General features: G+C 36.3%; 2 protein-coding genes and 1 pseudogene across 5 annotated transcripts in view; 1 reads left to right on the top strand and 2 right to left on the bottom strand.

Annotated features, from left to right (window-relative positions):
- Nucleotides 1-2,837, bottom strand: part of LOC129306029 (protein ACCELERATED CELL DEATH 6-like) — a 71,659-nt gene extending 68,822 nt beyond the window's left edge. Inside the window, exons 1-4 of one of the 4 annotated variants that reach the window (XM_054946333.1) lie at nucleotides 2,657-2,837; nucleotides 2,157-2,241; nucleotides 1,832-2,047; nucleotides 630-747 (exon numbers count right to left, since the gene is read on the bottom strand). In XM_054946333.1, the coding sequence (XP_054802308.1) occupies nucleotides 630-714 (85 nt within the window). In that variant the 5' untranslated portion in view covers nucleotides 715-747; nucleotides 1,832-2,047; nucleotides 2,157-2,241; nucleotides 2,657-2,837. Of the gene's footprint in view, nucleotides 1-629; nucleotides 748-1,831; nucleotides 2,242-2,656 lie in introns of all 4 variants that reach the window. The other 3 variants (XM_054946332.1, XM_054946336.1, XM_054946334.1) reach the window with 3 other exon arrangements.
- A 144-nt stretch (nucleotides 2,838-2,981) lies between these two features.
- On the bottom strand, nucleotides 2,982-7,677 carry LOC129306031 (jasmonoyl--L-amino acid synthetase JAR6-like; annotated as a pseudogene).
- Nucleotides 7,678-8,977: 1,300 nt separating this feature from the next.
- LOC129305454 (uncharacterized) lies at nucleotides 8,978-11,516 on the top strand. The gene is made up of 5 exons (XM_054945482.1): nucleotides 8,978-9,628; nucleotides 9,796-10,560; nucleotides 10,789-10,985; nucleotides 11,078-11,256; nucleotides 11,353-11,516. Exons 1-5 carry the CDS (start codon nucleotides 8,978-8,980, stop codon nucleotides 11,514-11,516), a joined length of 1,956 nt encoding a protein of 651 aa, XP_054801457.1.
- The last annotated feature ends 1,126 nt before the right edge of the window (nucleotides 11,517-12,642 follow it).

The raw sequence follows: 12,642 nt of genomic DNA, 5'->3' as shown, positions 1-12,642 counted from the left end.
GATTCTCTTCTCGTTTCCTTCTCAGATAGGATCCAAGAACTTGAAACATTTAATCCTCAAAAGAAAAGGTGGATTTTCAATTAATAAACCTATTTTTATTCAAAGTATATCATAAAGTTCATTTTCTTAATTGAAAATATAGCTTATTTTATGAGATAACAATAAAACACTCAGATACAAGGGGGGAAAACTACAAAAAGATTACGATATGACTTAAGAAAATATAGCATAAAATTAAAGTCCAGGAGAAACAAATCTAACTTCTCGAAACTATATGTAACATATTTCACCTACATTTTATTTTAATATTATTTATTCTATTCTAAAAAATCATAGTTTATTTCTGTACAACTATTTTTTGTTTATAAATTATTCATATTAATTAGATATGCATATCAAACAAACATGTTATTGCTGAAATTAGGTAGGGTAATTAAATTGCTGTTCACGAAATAAAGAGTAACCTCTTTATCAGTTCTTGAAATTAAAGATGGCTTTGTAATTTTGATACTCTCATTCATTATTCATCACGAAAAAGGAAAAAACGAACTTAGCCGTCTTAATTATATAATATTTCGACCATTATTCAACCCCAGAAGGGAAAAGGAAATGAAGCTGAAAACAATTACAATGGTATGTTTGCTGCGATTCCATTTGGTGAGGCTGTGAAGTTGAAGATGGCCTTTGCTCGGCCTCTGCGTCTCCAGCAGACATGGCAGCAATTATATTTTCACCTGCTGGGATTAACTTCACAAAAGCATCAATCCCATACAAACAATTAATACATAAAAATATGCAATGATACAATAATATAGCTAAATTTAAGAGGATGAAGCAGCATGACCAGTGGAAGATATTTTGTATAATTATAAAAATGAATTTCACCTTTTTTGAAATATTTTCTCACAAGAGTGCGTTGCCAGTTGATCAAAGCTCTAGATAGTGTTTACTTATTTAATTTTTACTTCGAATATTTAATTATTGGTCCATTTAATTAAATTTTTAATATTAATTAAAAATTACACATATGTTTTCGATGGAAACTTTGATTTAGACTCGTTCCTATAATTTATTTCATTAAACCATATAAGTTTATTTATTTTATTTAAACTAAAAGCAATAATTAAAAAAATAAATTATTTGAAAAGTAACCATTCGGTGACCGTACATAGGAACATGCTGCCTTTTGTATCCAGCAATCTTGTTTCATTTGCTTGTATTCTTCTTTGTGCTTTGCTTTTATTCTAGTGCTCTCCGTGGGTGCTTTGCTTTTATTCTTTAATTTATTCTTGGATCACATTATGATTTTTGTCTATTTTTTTGGGAGAATTTCAATAAAAGACCCTTAACTAAACTTATTTACATTCAAATAATAGTAGTCATACCACTATCAAATAAAGCTACTTTTTTCTCACTTCCTTTCTGACCTCCTCTTGCTCTCTTCACATATATACATAAGTAACGAAGTGTGACATATGTCCCAATAACTCATAGGTAACTCCAATTACTAGTTAGTAAGCAAATCCATAAACAAGAGATAAGGTAGAATGTGTCTCAATAAAAACAATATCATATGCATATACAAGAATTCATTCTCATCAATCTCATTATGCTTATGCTCATACATTCCTAGTTTCACTATAGGAGTAATCTCTATGCTCGAACTAGGACTTTCAGTTACATGGAACAGGGCCTATTATACCACTGCTCAGATCAAATAATCCTCTTCATATATGGGTGGTATCCTAGATCTGTCATGGTAGAGTTAAACTCTACACTCTAGATCATCAAGACTTCCTAACCTTATATAAGTAGGACCATGACCCCTTACCTTAGTTTAGGATAACCTTATGGATCATTCCATATCCTAGGTCTGTCATGACGGAGTTAAGCTTTATACTTTGGATCATCAAAACTTCCTGAACCTCCGCAAAGTAGGGCCACGTACCCCTACCATAATCCAGGGTATACTCATGGATACGATGCATGTCAATGCATGTCACCTCAAATTCATTTCAATTAATACTCATATACCTGCATGTATATTCTTTCACAACGTTACGACTCTATTAGTTCACAACACAATACATATAATTATATAAAAATAATTGTAAATAATTTCACAAACAAACAAATAAAAAGGTTATTCTAATTACCTTTAACCCTCACTACTAAGGGTGACCAATCATTATGGATTCCCCAGCGTATAAATTCCCATAAGCGATGTCATAGGTGCTTAATCTATACAATACAATATCCCTCAATCAATTCTCAACATTCAACATAGGTATTAATTCAGTTAATCTGAATCCCTTAACACATAAAACGGTCCAATTAATACCTTCTAGATTCACAAGTCCACTATCTATAGTCATCAATCCTATAGGCTATTCAAATAACCATAACAACTTCCTAACTCATTTATTCAATCAATTTTGCCATTTTACTTAAGGTTCTTAGGCTAAATGAGCCTAAACTTTAAAAATTAACCATTCAACTCTATACTAGTCACAAAACCTTAGTTTCGTATTTAATAGCCCTATTTTGACACTTCTTTTAGATTCCAACAACTTAGAACTTCATGATTCAATTTCTCAACCAATAAAATTCAATGAAAATGGGGTGAAAATAAAAGGTAGGGCTACGCAATACTTACCTAACAAGTCACTAATTAAAGCAAATTCTTGAGCTCCAGACATTGCAAGCCCTAACAAAGCCAAACTTCTCCACCTCCTCATACGTGTCTTTCACACTTCTCCCTTCTAATTTCATGAGCTGATCACATCAACTTTAAGTGATTTTTGCACAATATGCCACAGCACGTGGCACAGTGAGGTTAATCTCACTTGTGCTCGCACATTATGCCTCGGATTGTCGTTCTACCCTTCAATCCTATTAACAAAATATCCAAGCATCACAAAAAATCAACACGACATTCAAACCATAATCAATCCACTAATTACTAATTTATCCCTGATTAGCAACTAGTTTCTTGGATTGAAATTCAAGATGTTACATGAAGGCAAAGAGGAAAACAAAGAAAACATGAGAGGGAATGGAAAAAAGAAAAGGTTCAGCTAGGGCAAGCATTTTTAGAGCATTGGAAGGCACTTCTGATCAGTAACTTATCACGTAAGCTTTGTACAACCCTTATTTTTTATTCTACTACAATTTCTCTTAGTATGAGTTATAGAGAAATTGAACCAGTGAAATTTAAAGGGTTTGTTTCTTGCTTGATAATAATAAAAAAGTTCGCAAGAGTTAAATTAGATGTTTTTAGCTAGTTTGGAGTTGAACGATAAGCCTTCAAACCCGTAAGCTTAATTTGGCCCTAAACTAAAGGGAAATAAGAGTGAAAATCGTGTTTGAGTGATATAGGATTGTGAGAAGTGGTTAAAAATGGTAATTGAATGGGAATGAAATTAGATTAGTTAGATGGAAAGAATTAAAGAGCTAAGTATAGCTATTAGTAGCAATTTAGTGTATTTGGTCAATTGAACCAATTGACTAATTTGCCAATTGTGTGTAGATTGGCATAATCCTCGCATAGAATAAGAAGAGAACTTGATAGAGATGAGTTGTGATTGAGAAAATACCACATCTTATGACAGAATGGTTGAGACAACTGAATAACTTTCTTTATTTTACTATTTATTGTAACTTTGTGTAAGTATACTATCTAGTGCATAAAATTGTTTTAAGTTAAGCATGCTTTATGACATTTCGTGAATGTTACATGAAAATGATTTTTGATCAAATAGATGGGTGAAAATATGAGATTTTATGTATGTACGTATATATGTAGATTTTATGTATGTATGTATGTATGTGTACAGTGGTAAATGGAAATCTATGATTGGATCGAAAAGCATGATCATAAGGGTAGGAGTTCAATCTGTGGACTGTAGTAAAAGATTATATGACATCATTTTCCTTAATATTAAATGGGGTGCGATATTGAAAAATTATATATCTTTAATGCCTTTCAAGGTGCAGTGTTAGAGATTATCTCCTTAATATCTATTGAGATGCGGCGTTAAAGATTTAGACCAAGTCCTCAGCACACTCTTGCTCTGCCATGTTTGGTAAAATTACTCAGCTTATGTGTCCAGAAAGCGTGCAAAAATATATCAAGAAGTACGAATATGCGAGGATCCTGCAAGCGTGCCTTTTCTGCAGTTAAAGCCTAAAGAGTGAGTTCAAAAATGGCTTGCACCATACTGAAAGTGAAAAGCTCAAATGAACAAGAAGATAAGATCAAGGCACAAAATCTTGTTGCATGAGACACAGCAGATGCGAATCCAACATTAGTGGCCAATAACTAACAAACACCTGCCTTGCAAGACTATGCTATGTGTCATATTCATCTGATTAGGTAGACAACTATACAAATCAGCAAGAGAAAAACAAGCCCAGTAGGTCCCATGAACGGCATGTAATAAATACAAGCATCACCCACTTCTTTGGACCCATGGGGAAAAGACAAAATAGAAGAAAGAAAATTAGATAAAATCCCAGCAGGACACGTTTTTAAAAGAATATGTGAAGGAGATTCATTTTCCAGGTCAAATTCTCAAAAAATTAATTAATTCATTACAAGATGAAGGAAGCATGTAATGTTTCCCTAATCCTGATTTAACACCTAAAGAAATAAACAGCCAGAGAAAAATTCAGTACCTGCTGGATTGGTGATAACAATCTCATACTCCTCACCGACCTTCACCTCAGTCAGGCCCACCAGTTGAAGATCAACACCGAGGAATTTGGTTTGCTCCAGCTCAGTGAGAGGGATGAATTCAAAGTAACCAATATGAGGAAGCACCGCATAAGTGGCCAATTCAGGGGGTAGTTTTGGGTTCACATTTGCTGCAATCCATCCTTCAGAAGTCCCATAGTCAGCAGTCAACAGCAGCTCCCCAGCATAGTGCCTCAACTTTTTCAAATAAGGCTCCATTGACCCGGTCATGATCCCATAAATGTACTTAGTATTGGGGAAAAGCTCCGGTATTAGCCCAGACCAGTTGCTCAGATACATTTCTTTTCAATCAGGTTAGCTAACTCCGGGTTTGGGTTGAGAAGTTTAGACATGGCCATTCGAATGGATGGAACGGTGACTCTGCTTGTGAGGACCCCTTCTCGGATGTCACTGCAGAGCTCTTCCCAAACTTGCTCAAAGGTTCTAAATGCATGGACAATGCTATGTGCAAATGTAGAAGCCACCAGCTGCACCTCTTCACGGAAAGTAGCCACACAACAGATGGCAATACAATGATTGATGAAAATCTGGACCAAATATTACTTCATCTGGGCTGCAACAGTGGGACTGAAGTGCCTTCATTGCGTGTTTATACTGCGCATTTCGGAACACATTGGTTGTGGCAGTTCCAGCCGCCAGACCACCTTTTGTTTTGAACTGCTTGCTGCTATATATATAAAGCTCAAGGCTTTGCCATTTTTTATTCGGAACTCTCTGCGTAATAAGATTATGTCAGATACAGCTCCCAGGAAAAGCTTTGTGAAGAGAAGCAACAAGAGAAGAAAAAGTATTTTGTCCAACCTTCGCAGCAACTATGGAAGTCAAGGAAGCAGAAACTTTTTCTATTAAACACTTGTTTCAAGAAAATCCTTTCCTGAAAATATTTTCATACTAAAGAAATGAAGCCAGAGGGAAAAATAAACTTGAATACCTGTTCCTAAAGGCAAAAGACGTCTGATATATCTGCATTGTGGTTTCAAATAATTCATCGTTCCAGGGTACATACTTTGGCTTCCCCTGTGTAGTTCCAGAACTGCAAGAGAATCTCTATAAGATTCTACTCAACTAATAGCCGTTGAAATGGTTTGAGGGTGGGGGGGGGGGGAATAGCCTGACCTTAAAGACATTGTTGTGATTGGCTTTCCAGTGAGAATGGAAGAGGCATCGCCGTCAATGATTCTGATGATATAAGGCTTCAATTCCTTGTGGGTAACCAGAGGGACGTGAGCCTTGAAACTCACAGGATCGGTTCTTCCATGAAGACCCAGATTCTGCAAGTATTCAGCTGAAGCACTGTCTTCCAAGATCCTTCTAAGCGTCTCCCTCTGAACCCTTTCAGCATCCTTGGTGAGTTCCTCAAACTCGTCAATCACTTTGTCCATGTTGAATTCTTCCACCTTCTCCAACATTTTCATTCACACACCTTGAAGTGCAGCTATATCAGAAAGCAAAGAAAGCACTCAGTTAAATAGACAATGAACCAAACAACTATTTTTCTTGTTTTGTTCAGACCCGTCAAATAATAGTCCGAATAGAAAGAGTGAGGTGGGGAAAAAGTCAAAGTATATTGAGAGCGATAGCAGAAAAAGCCAAAACATGTTAAAAATACATTGCATCAGAAAAGATAAAAGCAGGATAAAAACCAAACCGCCAAACAGTTAGATTCATTTGTGGATTTTTTTTTTTCTTCCTTCGCTGCCATTTTTCCTCGCCAATGGACCCAGATGAGTAGTACTCCAGAAAACAGAGGTCCACTTTTAACTTTGAAAGAACGAAGAGAAATTAACACTCTACGTGTACAATGGACCTCTGAAAGGAGCAAAGAGAAGGAAAAAATTGCATCCCACAGGAATAGAGAGCGAAGGGGAAAAAGCCAATTCCGAAGCCTAGAAGGTGGTGAAGTAAGAATTCAGACAAACCCAGAGGAGGAGGATCAAAAAGATTAGATAACAACTCCCAGTTTTAATAGTTTCGTTTCTTCTTGCTTTGACGAAAGTCAAGTAAGTCAACACAACTTTCACACACACACACACACACAAACAGAGAAGGAGGGAGGAGACTATTCTTTGAAATTATATCTAATTCATGTGAAAAAGAACTGGCATGCATCGAACCGATGAATTTCCACAATAAGAGTGAGACAATTGACAGGAAATAGAGCACAGTGATCCAATTTAATGACCAACGAAGCTGTAAAAACTACTAAAAACACAAAAAAGCAAGACGTAAAAAAGGAAACCAAAAAAAAAAAAAAAAAAGTGGTCCGTGAGAAAAGAAGACGACGGCAGAAAGGAATCTATAAAGATGAGATTTTGAGATAGCAAATCAAGGCCTATTTAGAGATAATTAGCAGTATTGGTTTAGATAGACAACACAGAGAACTCGGAATAGAAGAACAAGGACTTGTCCAATTGCTCGAGAAAATTCTGTTTAAAGAACAAAGAAAGGAAGAAAAAAGAAATGAAATAAAAAGTCAACGGAATCATGCCCTGTTTGTTTCACAGTAAAGTTGATACAAAACACAAGAAAAGGCAACAGAATTCATCTGGGTTTGCTTCAATTTCAACAGAAACGACGACGATAACCACCAGGACTGTGTAAAGAACTTCTCAAGAGCAAACCGAAGCAAACTAGAATCTTTCAAGATAAGAAAAAATGAAAGGAGATCGAAAGTCAGAAACATGAGAATTGAAATACAATACCCGAGACAACGATATCCTGGTGTATTTCAGGTATGGGCGACAAAATGAAGCTTCCTCAGTCAGAGAGAAAAAAGACAGAAAAAGGAGACGAACTTTTAAGGAAGCAACAAACAGAAGGAATGAAGCAAAAGGAATAAACGCGGGATCTCAAGAAGCTACGAGTGAGAGAGGGAGAAGAAAATGGGGTGTGACAGACGAAGCTGTACACGACGTTCTCAGCTCAAAGAGACATGAAATGAAAGTTGCTTACTTGTTTTTGGGCCTTGGAGAGAGAAAGTCTTCGTAAAATGGTCTGCCTCTGACTCCTCACTACCAATGATGTTAAACCCGGACCGAACCGGACGGTCCGACCGATCCAACCGTCACCCGATGACTGAAACAGTCTGGTTCAACCAATTGAACCACTCAAGCTATTGAACCGGATTGACCCGGAAAGAACCGTCCGGTTTTCATTGAACCGGAGTTGACCCGGAACCCGGGTCCGGTTCAACATGGGTCAATCCGGGTCAATTTAAAAAATAAAAAAAAATTACTTAAGGGCTTCTACGATTCTGCACTTCTACTTCTGCGCCACGTCGCCACCGAGACCGAATTGAAGTCTAAAGTCTGAACTCTCAAGTCTCAACTCTGAAGGCTGAAGCACAGGCACTGGCTGCTCTCTCCCTCTGTCACACCGTCTCACCTCTTTGTCACGCCGTCTCGCCTCTCGCACCTCTGGTTTTGGTAGACTCCAGACTCCATAGACGAACAAACGCGAGCTCACTCTCGCCATCTCGGATCAGGGTGATCAGTAAAGTGAGGAGGAATAATCAAATACTCTCTGCTGCTCTCTTCACCTGGCGGTCCACGAAGCACTTTCATTTTGTAGCTCGCCGACCATCGCATTCATCTGTGATTTATCACGACTTCATTTTCACTTCACCACTGTGGTGCTCGGCCTCAGACTCAGTCTCAGAGGCCAGAGCTCAAAACTCGTTTTCCTCCAATCTGGTGAGTCTGGTCTCTCTCTCGCCTTTCTCTATTTCTCATCTTCAATGATCAACTAATCAAGCTTAAAATTCAAAATTTTGATTCATATCCTTCTCACATCTTGCTTGCCATTCTCAGCGCAGACCCAGATTTTTCATCGCCATTGTCAGCCATTCTCGTCTCGCTCGCCACTCTGAGCTCGTGCCTCTGCCTCTGCTTCCAGCCCTCCACTCGAGTTGCCTCCAGCTCCTCCCAGCTCTAGCTCGTGCCTCTTCCTCTCTGTGATTCTCATTTTGCTCTAACTTGTTTGATTCTCGGTGTGCTCTGCTCTCCTTCCAGGTTCAATTTTTAGCTTATATGTTCTATCTATGTATTTGAGTTTGTAATTTGTATAATGAGTAGTATGTATGCACAATTCGTCCAGGACTCCAGGCAGCTTGTTTGCTTTATTTTTCATTACTTTGTTATTTATTGATATGGAATTCTGAATATGATCTAATTCCTCTCTATTTTTCACATTTTATCTGTGCTTTCAATTTAAATTTAGAAAATGTCATCTGAACAAATATCTAGTACTGCATCTACACAATCTGTTAGAGCTAAGTCAGATCCTACATGGGAGCATTGTACTGCAATACCAAATGAAAAAGGTGGCAAGCCTCGCTTAAGATGCCTATATTGTGGAAAGGAATTTGGTGGTGGTGGAATACACAGAATGAAACAACACCTTGCTGGAAAAAAAGGAGATGCAACTAGTTGTAAAAGTGTACCACATGATGTTCGCTATCGATTGGAGGAAAACTTGAAAGAAATTGATCAAAAGAGACCAGCTAAGAAATTGAGAAAAGAAGAGGACAATCCATTGGAAGTGGATGATGGAATTGTGCAAGAAATAATTCCTTTAAGTTCCTCTCAACTAGCCAAAAGAAAGGCATCTACAGCTGGAGACAAATTCTTTGCCCCAAGGACAAGCTCGGGAGCACAGCCAGGAATTCAAAGTGCATTTGCAGGTAAAGAAGCTTTGCATAGAGCGGATTTAGCTGTGGTTAGGTGGTTGTATGATTGTTGCATTCCTATGAATGCTGTAAATTCTGTTTACTATCAGCCCATGATAGATGCTATTTCAACTATTGGCCCTGGTTATAAAGGACCAACTTACCATGCTGTGAGAACCAAATTATTACAAGACATGAAAAAGGAGGTGCAATTATTAGTTGATGAATGTAGAAGCTTTTGGGCTGAGACTGGATGTACAATAATGGCTGATGGTTGGCAAGATCAAAGAAATAGACAGTTGATTAATTTCTTGTTTATTGCCCTAGAGGAATGGTTTTCATTAAATCTGTTGATGCATTGGATATTGTTAAGGATGCTCAAAATCTTTGCAACTTATTCATGGATATGGTTGCTTTTGCTGGTGCGGACAATATTGTCCACTTGGTAACTGATAATGCAGCTAATTATAAAGCTGCTGGAAGGTTGTTAAATGATAAGTTTCCTTCTATTTTCTGGTCTCCTTGTGCTGCCCATTGCTTAAATTTGATTTTATTAGATATTGGCAAAATGGAGATTGTTAGTAGCTTAGCAACACGTGCATCCATGGTTTCGAAATTCATTTACAACCATGTCTTTTTGCTAGCTTGGTTAAGAAAAAGAGAAGGTTGGACAGAAATCATCTGGCCTGGTGCAACACGGTTTGCCACTACTTTCATTGCCTTGAAAAGTATCTATGAGCACAAGCATGATATTCAAGCTTTGATAACAAGCAAGACATTTATAGAATCTAGATATTACAAGGATTCAAAGGCAAAGGATGTGACAATGATTGTATTGGACAATCAGTTTTGGAATACTTGTAAAATTGTTGTTGAAATTGTAAAACCACTTGTGAGATTGTTGAGAATTGTTGATTCTGATGACCGGCCTTCACTTGGCTATGTTTATGACGGCATGTACAGAGCAAAAAGAGCTATAAAGAATACTTTTAGGCACAAAAAATCCTTGTACAAGCCTTACACAAGTATTATTAAGAGAAGGTGGGATTCTCAACTTCGACAAAATCTTCATGCAGCAGCATATCTCTTTAATCCTGCTTTCCTTTATGATAAGGAAAATTTTTCTAGAAAGCTAGAGGTTATGCAAGGATATCTTAATGTGATAGATAGAAAAATTTCTTCTAATAAGACCAAGTTTTTGTTAGAAGGCACACAATAGCAAGAAAGGTGTGGAAGCTTTAGTCATCCACTGGCTATGGAATCTGCAAAAACCATGCGACCTGGTATACTTTTATCTTTGATATTTATTGTTTTTATCTTTAAAATATATTCTAATGACTTATTTTTTCTCATGATAGATGAATAGTGGAAGCATTTTGGGAGCAGCTGTCCAAATGTTAAAGACTTGACTGTTAAGATATTAGGCCAAACTGCATCTTCCTCGGGCTGTGAAAGGAACTGGAGTATCTTTGAAAGAATACACTCCAAGAAAAGGAATAAGTTGGAGCATGAAAGATTGAATGATCTTGTCTATATTCATTACAATTTTCGATTAAGGAATAGGTAAATTATTCAAAATTTTGCTTTCATTTGTAGTTATAAAAAATAAGTTACATGAATCCTTATACTTTATTACTATCGTGTGTTTTTATTAGAGTTGCTAACAAGAAGAAAACTTTGGACCCTGTTGATTATGAAAGTATTGATCAAATTGATTATTGGATAATGGAAGAAGATGATTGTTCTTTGCTCAATATTGATAATATAGAACAAGATCTCATTTATGATGACACTGTGCTACCAAAAGCTATCATTCATCAAGAGGATGAGGAAGGTTTGGTATTTTTTACTTAATGTTTTCACTTTTTTTATCACTTATCATGTGACTGTCATTAATTTGATTATATACATTGAATGTTTGTTTGTGAAGATAATGAGCAAAGAGGCAACGTGACACATGGTGAAGCTATTGGTGGACTTGATTTACAATTATTTTCTCAAGAGGATGTTGATAGCTTTAGTGAAGATGTTGATGCCTTTGAGCCTGCACATGCTTGGATTAACCAAGATCCCCCAATATTTGATAAGCCATGAAAATTTAAACTTATGAGTTATGATATTGTGAACTTTGCAATGATATGTTTGAGACATATATTTTGAATTTGTGGTATCTTTATTTGAGACTTTGAGCAATTAAAACATGTTTGAGACTATATTTTGAATTCGTGATGTCATTGTTTAAGATTTTGAGCAATTAGAACATGTTATGCAATGTGAATTTGTGGTGTTGCTTGATATATTATTGTTTTTTTTTTTGTCAAACCAATGTCTTATATATATATATATGCATATAAATATTATTTTTTATTTAATTTTTATGTTACCGGTTCGACCGCCGGTCCAACCGATTGAACCGTGAGAACCGTGACCCGCTACCCTTTCCGATTCGATATCCGGTCTGAGTTTCAAAACATTGCTCGCTACTGTGGGGTGCGTTGAGGAAGAACAGGAAGGCGGGGCTGGCTCATGATGCTCGCATCTGATCATATAGGGGCATCACGAAACGCCGTCCACTTGCCTAACTTTGAATCGACGATTTGGTCCTTGCATTTTGGTTGAAATTACATTAGTCCGCGGTGCATTCTTTTTGACTTTTTCTTCTTCTAATCGATCCGATGAAAACATTTTTAACTAGTTTACATTCTGATAAATTAGTAAGGTCTGGGTTTTAGCTCAAATTCAGCCCTCTTACTACGTACTTTTACTCCTGTCTTGCCAATTCTCTTCATATCCTCACGTTGAGTAGCGAATCTAGGATCGTGAGTTAGAGAAGTAATTTTCTCTAAAAAAAATTTATAATTTAGTAATTGAAAAATCAATTATATAGATTTATTATATTAATAGATAGATTTTGAGTTTATAAGTTAAAAAATTTGGATTCAAATTTAAAGAAAGTATCAAAATAAATTTAATATTTAAAATATTAAAAAAAGATTGCAAAATATAAAAGAGAGGGGTAGAATAATTAAAATTCAATACTCATTATAGTATAATTTTTTCAAGTAAGGTACATTTGCCTACCTTCATTTATATAAAGCTCCACCATTGCATATATCCCTGTACGAGATGTTATAGATATTTACGTTGCACCTATAATGTTATTTTTGGGAACGTATGTATTTCCTTAATCGACTGACCTAGAACTTCGACTAGAAATTGA

This window comes from Prosopis cineraria, unplaced genomic scaffold, assembly GCF_029017545.1.
Source record: "Prosopis cineraria cultivar Desert tree isolate PC_DT_omini unplaced genomic scaffold, ASM2901754v1 PC3, whole genome shotgun sequence".
Lineage (NCBI taxonomy): Eukaryota > Viridiplantae > Streptophyta > Magnoliopsida > Fabales > Fabaceae > Prosopis > Prosopis cineraria.
This window is presented reverse-complemented; position numbering and strand designations above follow the sequence as displayed.

What these genes read in the sequence shown, in the direction of transcription:
- LOC129305454 (XM_054945482.1), top strand. Translation starts at nt 8,978, where the DNA reads ATGTCATCTGAACAAATATCTAGTACTGCATCTACACAATCTGTTAGA. An exon ending in ATTTTTCTAGAAAGCTAGAG is followed by an intron (nt 10,561 to 10,788) that starts GTTATGCAAGGA and finishes ATAGATGAATAG; the next exon opens with TGGAAGCATTTTGGGAGCAG. An exon ending in TCATCAAGAGGATGAGGAAG is followed by an intron (nt 11,257 to 11,352) that starts GTTTGGTATTTT and finishes TTGTTTGTGAAG; the next exon opens with ATAATGAGCAAAGAGGCAAC.